Consider the following 13,925-nt stretch of genomic DNA (forward strand, 5'->3'; position numbering starts at 1 on the left):
ACGACTTTCCCAAAAACCAGACACTCCAAAGCAACTCATTTGACAAATTAGCCCCACTCCAGGCTAAGGACCATCTCTCACGGTGAAGTTTAAAATTTGCTCACTTCTCACCAAATTTGCCCTTCTCTAGCGTCCTTAGCGTCGTTTGCAATCCTCATAAGTCTTGCTACTTTGAGCACTCTGCGCCCATTAAGCACTCAGGAAGCCTCACACCATCATGCCGCCAAACACTCAAACACTTGTAACTGGGAGAAATGTGTATGAAATCTACAACAACAAAAAAATTGCTACCATTCTCCACAATTAACCTGATGACCTGTGTTTGTGTGTTGTGTATGTGCATGTAAGTTTGTGTGTAAATGCTCTGTGGTTGGTTACAAATCAGACAGTGAAAAAACGCACACACTCACAGGGACCTTTTTCCTTCGCTGCACACTTAAACCCCCAACTAAAAACCCATTTGTTGACCCATTTTTTGCCATTTCGGAGGCAAAATAAATAAGTCCAACCACCAGGACGAACCGACGAAGGGATCGCGGGACGAACTTTCGTCGTGAATGAAGACATTTTTTTTCTTCTTCCCGGGGGTCTTTTCTTTTCATGACCGTGCGCGTGTGTGGGACTAGAATCATTTTCCTAAAATGTTGCGGCAGGTTTTTGCTTGCCTCCCATAGTCCTGCCTGACCCGCCAAAAGGACACTGCAAACACATAGAAACCAAACACAGAAGTATAAAAGACAAATAGCAAGAGTGTGTGTGTGTGTGAGAGAGAAGGAGAGAGAGAGAGAGAGAAACATTCAAGAGAGACATTGTGAAAAATCAACAATAAGGTCTCGTTTTCATCTGCACCAACGACCTGGTGAGGCCATACCGACCGCCATCATCAGCACCCGGGCAATCTGTGATGTTGATCATTTAGCTTTTTACCATCAATTTCCAATGCTTCCTCCCACTTCCAGCGATATCATTGCTATCGCTCCATTACGTCCAGCAAGGACAGAAGGGCTGATGGCCAGAAAAAAAAATACGCCAAACCTCGGGGCCCAATTCATTTGACCCTTTTTTTTTTCGCTGTTTTCCGCTCTCGTTGCTCACTTATTCATTTTCTCGTTCGTCTGTTTGTCTGGCCGGTGCGTTCGTTCGTTGTGCGCTTCCTGTGTTTGGTGGTGGGGCAATCCTTTCCATTTTTTTCGAGCAAACACACACACACACACACACACACACACACACACATACCTGGGGACCACTTCTTTAGCTTGACACAGTCGGCTCCCTTTTCGGCCGGCTCGCACTCGGTATCTCGTTTTTGTTTGTTATCTTTCGCTCCACTCGGGCGAAGTGGCGTCATTCAGTGTCAACTCAATTCATTCACACTGAATACCGGGCGGTTACTACCGCTGACACTACCACTGCCGCCATCACTACTTTCAGCTCTGGATGGGGGAGGGGATGTTGGTTGTGCAAAAAACCCTTTCTCCAGAACCCCGAAAAGAAAGGAAACTCGGTCCGTTTTGGAAAGGCGATGAATAAAGCATGAATGAGTGGCATGAAAACAAATCAGGGTGAAAGCTTTAGCACGTGCGATCTTCGTTCGAGCATTGATGGTTTGGCGGGCCCGACCACCTCTGGGGCGGGCAGGTGGAGAATGGGTTCGCAGAGTAGATGCCCGAGATTGGAGAGCCTAGTGCGCTTTTTCCGGATGGGTTCCATGGTTGGATTGCAATAAATTACTTCAGTAAAAAATGTGCAAAATTATCTTTATGCAAATCCGCAAACTATTACAATGTTATTTCTATTACACTCGTTTGTTTTGGAAAGGATTCTGAATCCATTTGAAACAACTTTGCCGTCAAAAAATAGATCTATTTTCACAAAATTACAGATAACAGAATTCTAAGACAAAACAGCTTCCATCGAATACCGAATGGTAGCAAATACAATGCAGGACTTTGCAAACAAGTAATTTTACCTTTGTTTCATCAAACAATTGCTATGCGCAAAAACCCCATCCTCTTCTAAGTATTCTGCCCATTGTTAACCGCTTTTCGCAAATCAATTCCCTCGAAACAAGCCCCCGTGCAATCACCATGTTACGCATTTTGCGCTATCTGTCTTCTCCGAAGGACGCTCGAAATAGCTTCTTGCCGAAAGCACCCACGAACAAACAAAAAAAACGACTCCAATCACACAACGTATGCGGTTTCGGTTTCGGTGCTTTTATTTCATCAAGTGACCTTATGGAATTTTATCCGTTTTTAACCTCACCCGGAGCCGACCGCGTGGGTTATGGCTGTTTCCATTCCGGGCTTTGTTTTTGTGTGGATACGTACACTTTCACCCTTTCTGGCTTTTGTTTTGTTTTTTCGCTGTCGAGACAGAATGTCTACATTTTGTGTTGCTTTTATCCAATGCTCTCCCATGCTCCCACGAACCCTGCATGCATCAATCTCTTTGCGTTCTGTCTGTGCGCTTTTTGTTTTTGGCTCCCCGTTCTCATGCAACATTTTCTTTTCGGTCACTGCGCACCACTAGGCAAGACCGTTTGGGCTGGAACTTTTTTTCCCTCAACCAAACTCCTACGCCGGGTCTATCTTTCACTCTCTCGCCCGTTCTCTCGTCGCACAGCACTGGCCGAAAGTTCACAGAAACACAGCGCAATACACGCAGCAAGACTGAACTCGTGCACCCTAAAACGAAGGCCGAACTGCACACACCGCCATGAATGCAAAGCGTTGATCGGCGTGCGCAGGAAAAAAAGCACGTCAAGAATGCGGCGAGGACACCGGCACGCCGCGTTGCAGCCGGTTAATAATGGGGGAAAAGGAAGCAAAAACAAGGGGGAAACTCCCGCGGGCCTCAGAGTGCCGGAAAACTTTCAAATTGAATTTCCGGATCATCCAGACGGTCGTTCGCTTTCTTCGTAATCTCTTTTTTTTTTGTATTCCCTTTTACTCAAGTGTGTACCTGTTTATATTTGTGTGTTAGTGTGTGTGTGTGTGTTTTGTAGAGAAAATCCAATACTCTACAACTCTCACTTGCTCGCCCTTTTTTTCGATTACATTTTATCCAATATCTATCCGCCATTTTTCTATTATTGTCGTAAGCACCTTCGCAAAACGGATGCACCAGGTTCCGGCTGCTGCTGGTGCCGCTGGAGTGACCCGGGGCGACACTGCACCGGACAGTTTTGCATTGCAGCTCTCTGTCACAGGGCGTAACTTTATTATTTTCCTTCTTCACTTATCGACAAGGAAAAAGTGTCCGCCGGTCAGTAGAGAAAAGCGCGAACACGCGCAAAGAAAAGCAAGCGGCCGCACGCTCAACATACAAATGCGACTTTGCAACGCGTCCTGAGACCTGTCAATATGCATCTGTTAGTGAGAATGTGGCCTTTTCTCCCCACTACAGCGTGCCACGTGCAGCACGGAGCTGGAAATGAAAAAGTTTTGTGCAAACATTATTTACGACGCTATGATTAGTTTTGCCTCTAGTTGTGCTGTGAAGGTATGCACGTAATCACCAGCTTCTAGCTCCTAGATGGGAAGCTTCCCAGGCGAGCAACCTGTTCACGAAACACTACCTACCGGGCACGGTTCGTATTGGAAGAAGATGCCAGCACAGGGAGTTTGTTTGCTTTTTCCTGGATCCACCTCACACCATTGCCCCAATTTCCAATTCTACCTGCATGCACGGTAGAATTGAGTTCTAGCCGACCTATCCAGATTACCTGGAATTGTAAACTTTCTCACGGTCTCAAGCACACACACACACACGCCAGGGGAGATATTACACAGCTTACAGCTGACCATGACCGAACCAATGTCTGCACTTTGCAATTGACACCTCACGGCGGTTGTGCACCGGTGTATGGGGCTGAGATTTTCCCGGTTACGACAAATTGAAACAACCATCTGGCTATCTGGTGCCCATCTCCCAAGCACCACTTGGACAACAGCACACCCTCCGCGTAAACATGTTGCCCATACCGTACCCCATTCCCCGCGTGCAACCGATTAGTGTGGTGCATCGTTTCAGGCGAGCAAATAAATCCATACAGCCTCGATAAAATATTCAATACGTACCGCTCATGCCCCACGGACCACGTGCTGCGTCCAGCCAGAGCGTTCCGAGCGTGCTCCCGGGGGTACGCTTAATGGGTTGAACTTTCAGCCCCAACTTCGGTTCCATCATCTCGCTTTTGCACGCAGTGCAAACGTTGGCAGCTTATCCCTTTGCTTCGACAGCGGCCATGTGGGTGTCATTTTCTGAGCGATATTTTGATCGCTTTTGCACTGGCCATTCGCTCACACACACTCACACACACAGATGTGCTTGTGTATGTAACCTTTTTGCGATAAGATACAACTCACATAGATGGACACGATTGCCTTCCGGGAGATGACATTTCTCCTTTGGAGGTTTAACCCTCGTGAGCGTTCACGCTGTAACGCAACGGTGAATAAACACTCAAAAATCGTTTCATGGGTTAACAAAAATAGAGACACGATAGAATGCTTCCCAGCAGCACTTGAAAGCGTACGGACACTTTTTGAGATTTGGAACTAAAACTAAAAAAAAAAACATCAAACGCTGCTCGCCCCAAAGGTTGCAAACTGTTGCACCCAAAGCGATCGGCACCCCACAGCATCAAAAAGCACCACAAAGCTCTCTCCGGTGTGGATTTCTATGTCATCTGCCGGCATTCAAACCCCAGTACCGATCTCCTTTACATGTATGGATCATTCCGTCGATCCGTTTGCCTCGGTCGGTGTCATTTACACGAGCGCATCTAGAAGCGTGGCCACCCGGGCACAAGTGTGTTCCGTGCTCCGAAACCATAAAGCGAACCATTCACCCACAGACACACAACGGGCACGGAGGGGTGAGAAGGTAAGAGCAAGAACTTCAAAGGCATTTGCCGGTACGACACGCGCGTCCCTATTGAAAGCATGCTGTAATGCAAACCGAACACCCAACTGGTTCCTGGTTTTTGCTATCCGTCCGACAGCAGCAGCTGCAGTGTGCAGCTTCGTAGGATAATCCTGTGCGTCCCAAGCTTGCAAGAGACTTCCCGAGCGAGTTTCAAGTCTTGTTGATAGGGTAAGGGTATGACAATACACGATGTGCCACGTTACGTGATGGTACATAAGCGAGCTTAGTTTTTGTTGAGGTTTTTTTTTAGCATTGTACACCTTTTCCTGGTGAACTGTAATCGACAGGGGCGTGAAGGGTTAAAATGGGGAAAACAAATTTCTGTAGCACACATCACCAATGAGGAAACAAATCTCGTTTGCCACTCGGCCAAAGTGCGCCAGCCATGGCTCGGGAGACACATTATGGGCAGCGAGAAGGAAAGCATGTTCCGTTCGCTTTCATCGTGCAACAAACGATGCCATTTTCATCAAACATTTCTTAGAAATATGACAAAATGAACGGACTGGTTATGAAAAAGATGTTCTACAGCTGAACATAAACCTTTTGTGCAACATGCCCAGAAACCCCGTTGTTTTTGTCATAAAAAATTCTGGAAATGAATTCTGCACAACCGTTGGTCGTCCAAAAGTGGGCTTCATTTTTTACCTTTTACTGCGAAAAACCACGCCACGTGCATAAGCTTTATACAATCAAAAACCCCCCGGACCGAGATATTAATTTATAAACTGTACGTTGCATAACAACAGGCGCTTCTTGTTTTGTTTGTGAGGAACACAACGTGCCAAATAAATGAGTGAACTTTACAATACCACACTGTCCTTTCTATGAACCTTTTGCTGCTGGAATTCGTCATAACTCGCGCCACTGAAAGCGGACAGGTAGCGGCTACTTTGACCGATTTCAAAGAACTGCCCATATCCCATCCAGCAATTGAAAAGGTGCTCTAACAGTTTGGTTGAGTTCGTGGAAACGCGCACAAAAAACCGCCCGATGCTCGTGAATACAATTTCAAGTGTGTGGTGTTGCAGTTCACCAACCCAACTGCCTGCATCCCAAACAAACAATATTGCCTCGGTTGGAGATTTTCTCGTTTTACGTTGCTCATTTGAAAGAACTCAACAGAATGTATGCCGCATACCTACAAACTGTAGTGGAATGGTATAAATCAATTGCTTTTAAGTGGATCAAATTAAAGCTGTTTATTAACGCTTTGCAGGGGGGAAAATTGGGTACGTTTCTGGCGTAAATGTCACACTGTAAAGAAAAAAAAACGTAAATTCATAAATGAACAGTTCTTTTTACAAGCTAAATTTGCAACGGTTTAAATTGCGCTCTTGTCTTGCATGAGTGTTTACAAAGCAAATAGTTGCAAATACCAAACTCTTCTAAAATTCCACTAAAACAACTTGCAACAGGAATTACCCTCAACTATGATTGATTGGTTCTGGATCCGCATTTCTGGCTTGGTTCGCGATCGAAATGAATTTCCACGCGCGCGCGCTCTTTAGAAATCAACACACTGTGTGCCAGCCTGTGAAAACAAAAACCCCTTTTCGCTCAACCGCGCTCAACAATCTAGTTTGCAGCCAACTCAAACAACAGGTCATAGGCACGAATCCTAACATTGCTCCCAGTCGCTCTTGCTTTCCCTTGCTCCTAAACTAAATTCTTTGCGCTTCTATTTCACTGTAACCTGTCCAATGTGCGGGGGTACGGGTTTCTTTGATTTTTTCGTGTTTCCTGTACGTGAAAAAACAGTACGCAGCATTTGAACACCATCCCACCATAGCACCGGCCGGACGTGCACATTTTTATTTGCATTTTTAATTAAGTTTCTTCCAAACACACCTCGCTCAGTGCACGCTTCACAGTCCTCGTGTTCGGAGCGAACGGGAATGTTTTTTCAACCGTGAACCGATTATTGAGTGCCCATGCTGAAAAACACGACCCATTTCACAACCAGTCTTCCCTTCCTCTCCCATTCACTCGCACTCACGGTGGAGCCAATCTGGTGGAGAAAAATGCCCGAAAATTGGCGTATGCGCTTGGCACCGCGCGGGGTGATCGTGATATATGTACGGTTGGTTATTTCGAGCTCTCACTCGTTTCGTTCTTACAATTCCTGTGCTCCCACCATCACACACCTGCACATATTCCCTCGGCCATTCAAATCCAGCACAACACCGTACGGTTCAATCTCGGTGCACCGCTCGCACGGATTTGTTTATTCACCTGAAAAGTGCAATTTAAGCGATTTGTTTTAATTTCATTATACTGTGCTTCAGCCCCTCCCACCCACTACAACCGACATTCCAAATGGGAGGGGTGAGAACGAAGAAGCAGCTGCAGTTAAAAACAAAAACCCGATGTGCATGTGTGCTGCACTGAAAGCTGAAAACCACCACGGACACCGTACACGTTTCTGCGATGGAGACGCCCAGTACGCGTCCGGTGCAATCTGGCTGCGTACTTGCAGCCAGCGGGGGCTAATGATGATAAATTCCCTCACCACCGACGACGACGACGACGTGTGCGACGCGTTAATGTAGCGCAACGAGAATAAATGCTCGGTGGGCTGTCATCATTTACACGTCCGCACAAATGTATGACCGCTTTCTTTTCTGTTTTGTTTCTTCCCTCACTCTCGCTTTGGCAAACAAAAACGATCCATTACCCAAACGATAAATTAATGCATCCAGGTGTGGGCGGTAGCACCGAAACGATTTTCGGCACAAAGGGGTTTGCTGCAAACGATTCAATTTAAAACTTTGCCGTTTTCGACCACTCGTGCCCCCAAAAGCGATGCATTAATTCTTCACGACTTATGCGCAAACTTTCTTTGGGGGGCAGCAGTGGTTTGAGGTGCAAAACGTTACAGAAGATTAATCCTAGTTTCATAGTTAGGCGAGTCTTAACACACACACACACACGGCAAATTCCTGTTAGAAGGGGTTTCCTGCACAAAGAGTAGCACAATTTTGCACCAACCTACCGGTACATGCAAATATAATTTTGTAACTCCTTTGTTCGAGTCACCTTGTGCGAAAAACTACAGCAAAAAAATAAAAATAAAACATACACACACAGTCAGCACTTACGCAGCCAGAAATGTGGTTTCCATCGGGCAAGTGTGCAAACAGACATTACAAAAACACATTCACACAATCATAACAGTGCGCACAGTATATACCTCCTAGGTGAGGCAAGGGTGGAAATGTATTTTTCCCTCCGGTCAGGGAGTTTTTCCATCCACACGTGCCCACTATTTCCGTGCGGCAGCGGCAACCATGCAGCCTTACATCCTAATTTTCAACCTCGTTAGGACGCATCCGGGCTTCATCGTGCAGAAAAACCGCAAAAATCTGCTCCACACAAAAGCCGCTCGGTGTACGTTGTGCCGTCGGGCGAACGTTTCCGGTTCGCTAGGCAAAATCCACCTACCACACGGGGACCTTGTTGCTGTGGCGGTGTGTTGCTGTTTCCACCGAGAGAAAGTGAACCGACGGATCTTTACACCTTTGTCTGCAGCTCTTTTTTCGTTTTCCTCCCTCCTTCTCTCTCTCTCCTTCTCTCTCTCTCCTTCTCTCTCTCTCCTTCTCTCTCTCTCTCTTTCTATCTCTATCTTTCTCCATGCGCTTAATTTCATACCTTTTTAAAGGGGTAAGGAGGGTTTGCACTGAGTCGCCGGGTGGTCCAATTATTGGACCCACATGCACGGTCACTATGTGTGTGTGTGTGTGAGAGAGAGAGAGAGAGAGAGAGAGAGAGAGAGAGAGAGAGAGAGAGGGAGAGAGAGAGAGAGAGAGTTTTCAACCACCCTGATGCAAAGCACAAGCCAAAGATGGCACTTGGCAACGAGCGGGCTAATGGTTGCACCAGAGTTGCACTTTTTCGCAACCGGGAAGTTGTGCAAACAGCAAACATTAGAACACGTAAAAAATTGAAATGGACAGCAGCGGGGGACAAAAAAAACAGTGGAAAAACGAGGGTGGTAAGCGAAACAACAAAAAAATAAGAAAAAGCCCTCCATATTGCACCTCAGATGTGCGCTCAGGTGCCAATATGTTTTCCTTTTTTCATCCTTACATTTTCTCCACGAACAAACAGAAAAGGCCAAAGGCCAGAGGTGCTGCTCCCCCCCCCTACCATCGGGTTCACGTAATGGGAGGAAGTGGTAAGGGGCAAAAAAATATAGTTAATCTTTCGCTACAGAAAACCCATTTTTACCTCTGCGGGCGCTACGGCAAGAAAAGCACTCGCCCAAGAAACTCATTTACGCGGCACAACGGCCAAGTAGCTACGTGAACGTTTTCATTACTTGTGGGAGTTTTTTTTTTTTTTGCTCGATTTTTTCCTTTTTCACTGCTTCCCTGAGTGTAATAGAAGCATTCGTTTCTTCTGCTCGTTAGCTTCGTTCCGCACGTTCTCCAAATTGCTACCATTTTGTCATCGGGGCAGCTTTTTCTTGTGCTTTAGTCTTGTGCATTGCAAACGCGCACCACCTGCCTTCCTAGGGAGGGCGGCTCGTACTGGCAGCCGGTTTTAATTCGTGCGGGAAGATGTATTTCCGGTACGTGCCGTCTGCCCAACCGGTCATCCCAACTCACAAGCGAAACTCATTTCGCCCACTGCGTGGGACGCATATTCCATCGCGTTCCTCTGCACCAACTCAACCCACGCGATCCGTGCGGCGAGCGAAAGTTTTGCATCAGCATTGCCCAAAGTTTGCGACCTTTCAGCCAGCGATCGAAACCATTTTTTCCTGAAGAAGCTTATCGTTTGCTGCTTGCAAAACACTTTGCCAAACCCAATCGATAAGGATCCTTAACACCTACCACCCTCACACAAAGCTACAAAGGCATGTAAAGAGAGAAAAAAAGGGGCAAAGTCACTTCTAAAACTCAAACGCAAAAGATAGTTTCATATCTGTTCAATAACTGGCCCCGAGCAGCTTCTTCTCCGAATCGGGAGGGGGAGAAATGGGAGAGGAAAAAGCGGGCAGGAGAGGGGGGCAATCCTTCCCTTGAAGCACCCTTCAAACCGTGAAACACCCGACCTGCGAAGCAGCGTGCTTTACATTCGAGTGGCTGGGGCGATGAAATTGGATTCCAAAAATCAACGAGCGTCATCAATCCACTTCTGCCCTACGGTTGTTTGATGCTCGCTCGCCGTTGTCGTGGGTTGAACTTTCGCCCGGCCAAGTCAAACTTTGTCTACCGGCTGGCTTTTAACCCGCTAGCAATCGACTTCGGTGGATGATTTGGCCAATCAAACGGCACGTGCCACTGCTGATGCTGCGACTGCCGCTGCTGCTACTCTCAGAGCCTCCTTCACTGTCAAACAATCCGATTACTGTAATTGTTTCCCGTTTGGTGCTCCTTCTGCTCCAAGGGTGGAATGGTATTATTGTAAATTCGCACACTCAGTACACAAAAAATAAGCAAACCAACCTGGCAAATGTTTCAAGATGAATCTTTATTTGTGGTTAATTAAGTTGATTGAATGCTCGAATGGTCCATCTCTTAGCATTTTGCTCATTTTGCATTTTCCCTGCATCGCCTGCAACTGTGCATTTGCAAGTACATTCTGAAAACAGCTCCGGACCCTCCCTTTCTCATTGCATTACCTCTGAACAAGCTAGCTGAAAGTGTAGCTGTGCGTGTCTCTCCTTGTTGGCTGAGCAGTACGCCAGCCTTAATTACGGACATAATTTGATACCGCCCTGCCGACTAGCTTCTGCCTTGTGGCAAGGGCGTAGAAAACCGGGCATGTGAAATGTTTATTTTACACTAGGGATAGCCACTCTCACACACAAACATCCACACGACGGGAGAACGATAAACGCGTGCCGGTATCACATTTCACCCAACCTGTGCTGTGCTGGCGAGCCTTTCGTGCATTGTCTTTGCGCTATTCGGAATTTGCTTCCCGGAATTAACACTCATCCCTGGGTTGGAGATGAAGCTACACACAGCATTCAAACCGGCGCCATTTGTAGCACTGTTGTATACCTTTTTTTGGTGTATCAGAGGGGGATTTTTGGTATTTGTGCGTTGCTTCATTAGGGAATGCTAGTGAGCCGGATGGTTTCGAACGAATTGCGGCGTATTTATTACATCGGGCATCGGGCCCTGGTCTCTCCCTCAACACCCGTCTATTGGGAGTCATCATCAGGTATCACCTTCGGTTTGGCTACGTGAAAGTGAATTGGAAAACGGCCGTAATTGTATAATTTCAGTTCGCCGAGCTGAGCAATAATAACCTTCCGCAGCGACTAGGCGTTAAAGGGCAGCCAGCTGGACGCATTTTACAACTAACGCTCACTCCAGGTAGGGCCCTCCTCCCTTGGTATTAAAGGGGCAAAACCAAGACGCAGACGATGGAGTAGTTGCTTCTATGTTGTTGCTGATACCAGTGCCTGCTCTAAATCCTTGGCTGAGACCGAGTCCGAGGCCACTGGCACGTGACCTGCGGCCGCAGGCCACTGCTCGAAAGGCCAAAACCTGCTGAATAATAAAACGAACCATTTCTTCCGAATGTTATTGCTACCACCATTAACCAATCCCTTTGCTCCCTTTGCCTGGACGAGGCATTATTATAAATTCAATTCCAAGCCATTCCCAGTACTGCTTCCTTTTCTTTTTCTTTTTTTTTTGGTTTTGCTCCGACAAAAGGCAAACGCATTGCAGACGATCGGGACCCATCGGGCCACTAACCGCCCTGCTTAGACACAGTGATTTTGTAAATTCGAAAAACTTCACCCCATTTGGAGAGTGTGTGTTTGTGTATGTTTTTTTTTTGTTTTCGAAAAGGAATGTTGGCCGTGGGAAAAGGGGAAAGCCAGCCAACCAACCAACCAGTCGACCTCGGAGAGTTCCATTTGCCCGTACGCAACCCAGTACGGACGTGATCAACGGTTGCGCATTTTGCTGCACGGAATGTTAATTATTAATTCAAACTGGTGCTCTTACACACGCACAGTTACCTACCCGCTCTCGACAAACCCACACAGCTAACCCACTGCTATCCAAAATGGGAACAGCGGGTACAGTTGTAAATTTTTGGAGGGATGTGCAAAATCCCAAAACTCCCATGTGTGCGCATCCCACCAAGCAATTTGGCGAGGGGGCAAATGGTCAATACGTTTAGTAAGCTGGTGGCCACCAGTTTTCTTTTGCCGAAATGGGGATACACAACTGAATTAGTAATTTGCGTGGCGTAAAGAGGTATAAATTTAATCCTCGCTTCCACTCGGGGTGTTTGGGTCACTTGGCTGAGCATTGGATTGGATTCCAATGGACTCAACCTCTTTTTAAAGCCATTTTTCCCCAGGCGAGCCAAAACCTTCCTTCACTAATGATGTTTTCATTTCCCCGCTCTCTTTTGCTCACACAGGACGCGTTCAAGTCGGATTCGCACGAGAAATCGATCCTGCCCCACACGATCGATTTCGTCGAGCCGGAGGCGGACCACCGCATGCGGCACCAGCGCTTCATCCGCCAGCAGCTGCACGAGCTCGAGGTGAAGCAGAGCGTGCTGAAGCGCCAGCTGAGTGAGCTGCACGGCCACCGGCTGGCGGACCGGCTGCGCAGCGTCGAGATCGAGCAGCGCCGTCTGGCGGGCGCTAACTTCAACGTCAGCCGACAGATCGCCGGGCTGGACAAGCTGCACGGCTCGATGCTGGAGCTGCTCGAGGACGTGGAAGCGATGCAGGGCAAGTTCGAGAAGACGGTACCGGACATGCGGCGCGAAATCGCCAAGGTAGAGTTCAGCGTGGCGCAGGCCGCCTCCGAGCAGGGGCTGGTGCGGGAGGAGGTGCACAACGCGGCTAAAAGCATCCAGGCGATGGCGGTCAGCGTGAGCGCGCTGCAGGAGGAGCGCGACACGGTCAAGCGGCTGCAGGGCGAGGTGCACGAGCTGAAGGACGAGCTGGCCCGGATCCGGTCCGCGGCCGTGCTGCACCGCGAGATGGCACACAACCGGCTGGAGAAGGTAAGTTCGGGAGGGGTATGAGAAATGGGAAACCTAACCTAACCTAAAAAAGTAAGGTATGCTCATTTTTTCAAGACGCTTTCCTTTAAATTGCGGTAGAAATATTGCTCAAAACTCAGTTTTTGTTTTTATTCCTGTTTCCATTTGAAGGGTCTTTCATGGTTTGTTGGGTGCGTTGCACAATTGTTTGACTGTTTCTCAAATATTTATGAATATTTACGATTTATTGGCATTGTTCCACTGAAATTCATTACCAATGAACAAAAAATCTTGAAACTCTCAATAAAAAAACAGAGAAATCTTCCTGTTCAGGATGTTTTTATTGACGTCCACTAACATTAGACCGGAGTTTCTGTCGAGTTGCTATCAAATGGCATAGCTTTTTGTCGTTCACGTTGTTCAAGAGCAAGGCATTATTTTCAGGGGCCTAAAGCAGTTACGCCAAAGTAGTCAAATTTGTCAGCTGTCGTGACGACGCACCTAACGCTTTTACAGCTGTTTCATATAGCTTTATACGAAAAATGTCCATTTTTTCAGACTCTTACTTTGGCAAACAGTTTTTAAGCACTGCTCTAGGTTACAAAATGTAGCCGAGTTTTTGTCGCTAACGTTCGCTGTTACAATTTCCATATGTTACACATAGAGCGCCAGTTTCGGACATCACCCGGAATCACAAACAATTACGCTTCGCGTGTATGCTTGCTATACAAAACAAAAAGACGAAATTGAATACCAATTTAGACATACTAAGCGACAAGGCAGCATTTATGTGCGAACATGTTTGCCCGAAAACCGTGTAAAACTTCTGTCCATCTCACATCAAATCGATGAGTCGGCTATTTTTAGGCAACACATTGACATTTTAGTTGACATAAATGAACGCTCACGGTATCGACGAGCAACAAGAAAAAAAAAACAGGGCCACGATGCTAAAGCTTATTCGCGCTGCAACCCCGAAATGGTTCATCCCCTATGCTGTTATCCATTAATGATTTACC

General features: G+C 47.0%; 1 protein-coding gene across 1 annotated transcript in view; it reads left to right on the forward strand.

Annotated features, from left to right (window-relative positions):
• Positions 1–13,925, forward strand: part of LOC121592911 (protein scabrous) — a 66,146-nt gene that overhangs the window by 38,104 nt on the left and 14,117 nt on the right. Inside the window, exon 4 of the mRNA XM_041914821.1 lies at positions 12,331–12,927. Coding sequence (XP_041770755.1) covers positions 12,331–12,927 — 597 coding nt within the window. The remainder of the gene's footprint in view (positions 1–12,330; positions 12,928–13,925) is intronic.

Source organism: Anopheles merus, chromosome 2L (assembly GCF_017562075.2).
Source record: "Anopheles merus strain MAF chromosome 2L, AmerM5.1, whole genome shotgun sequence".
NCBI lineage: Eukaryota > Metazoa > Arthropoda > Insecta > Diptera > Culicidae > Anopheles > Anopheles merus.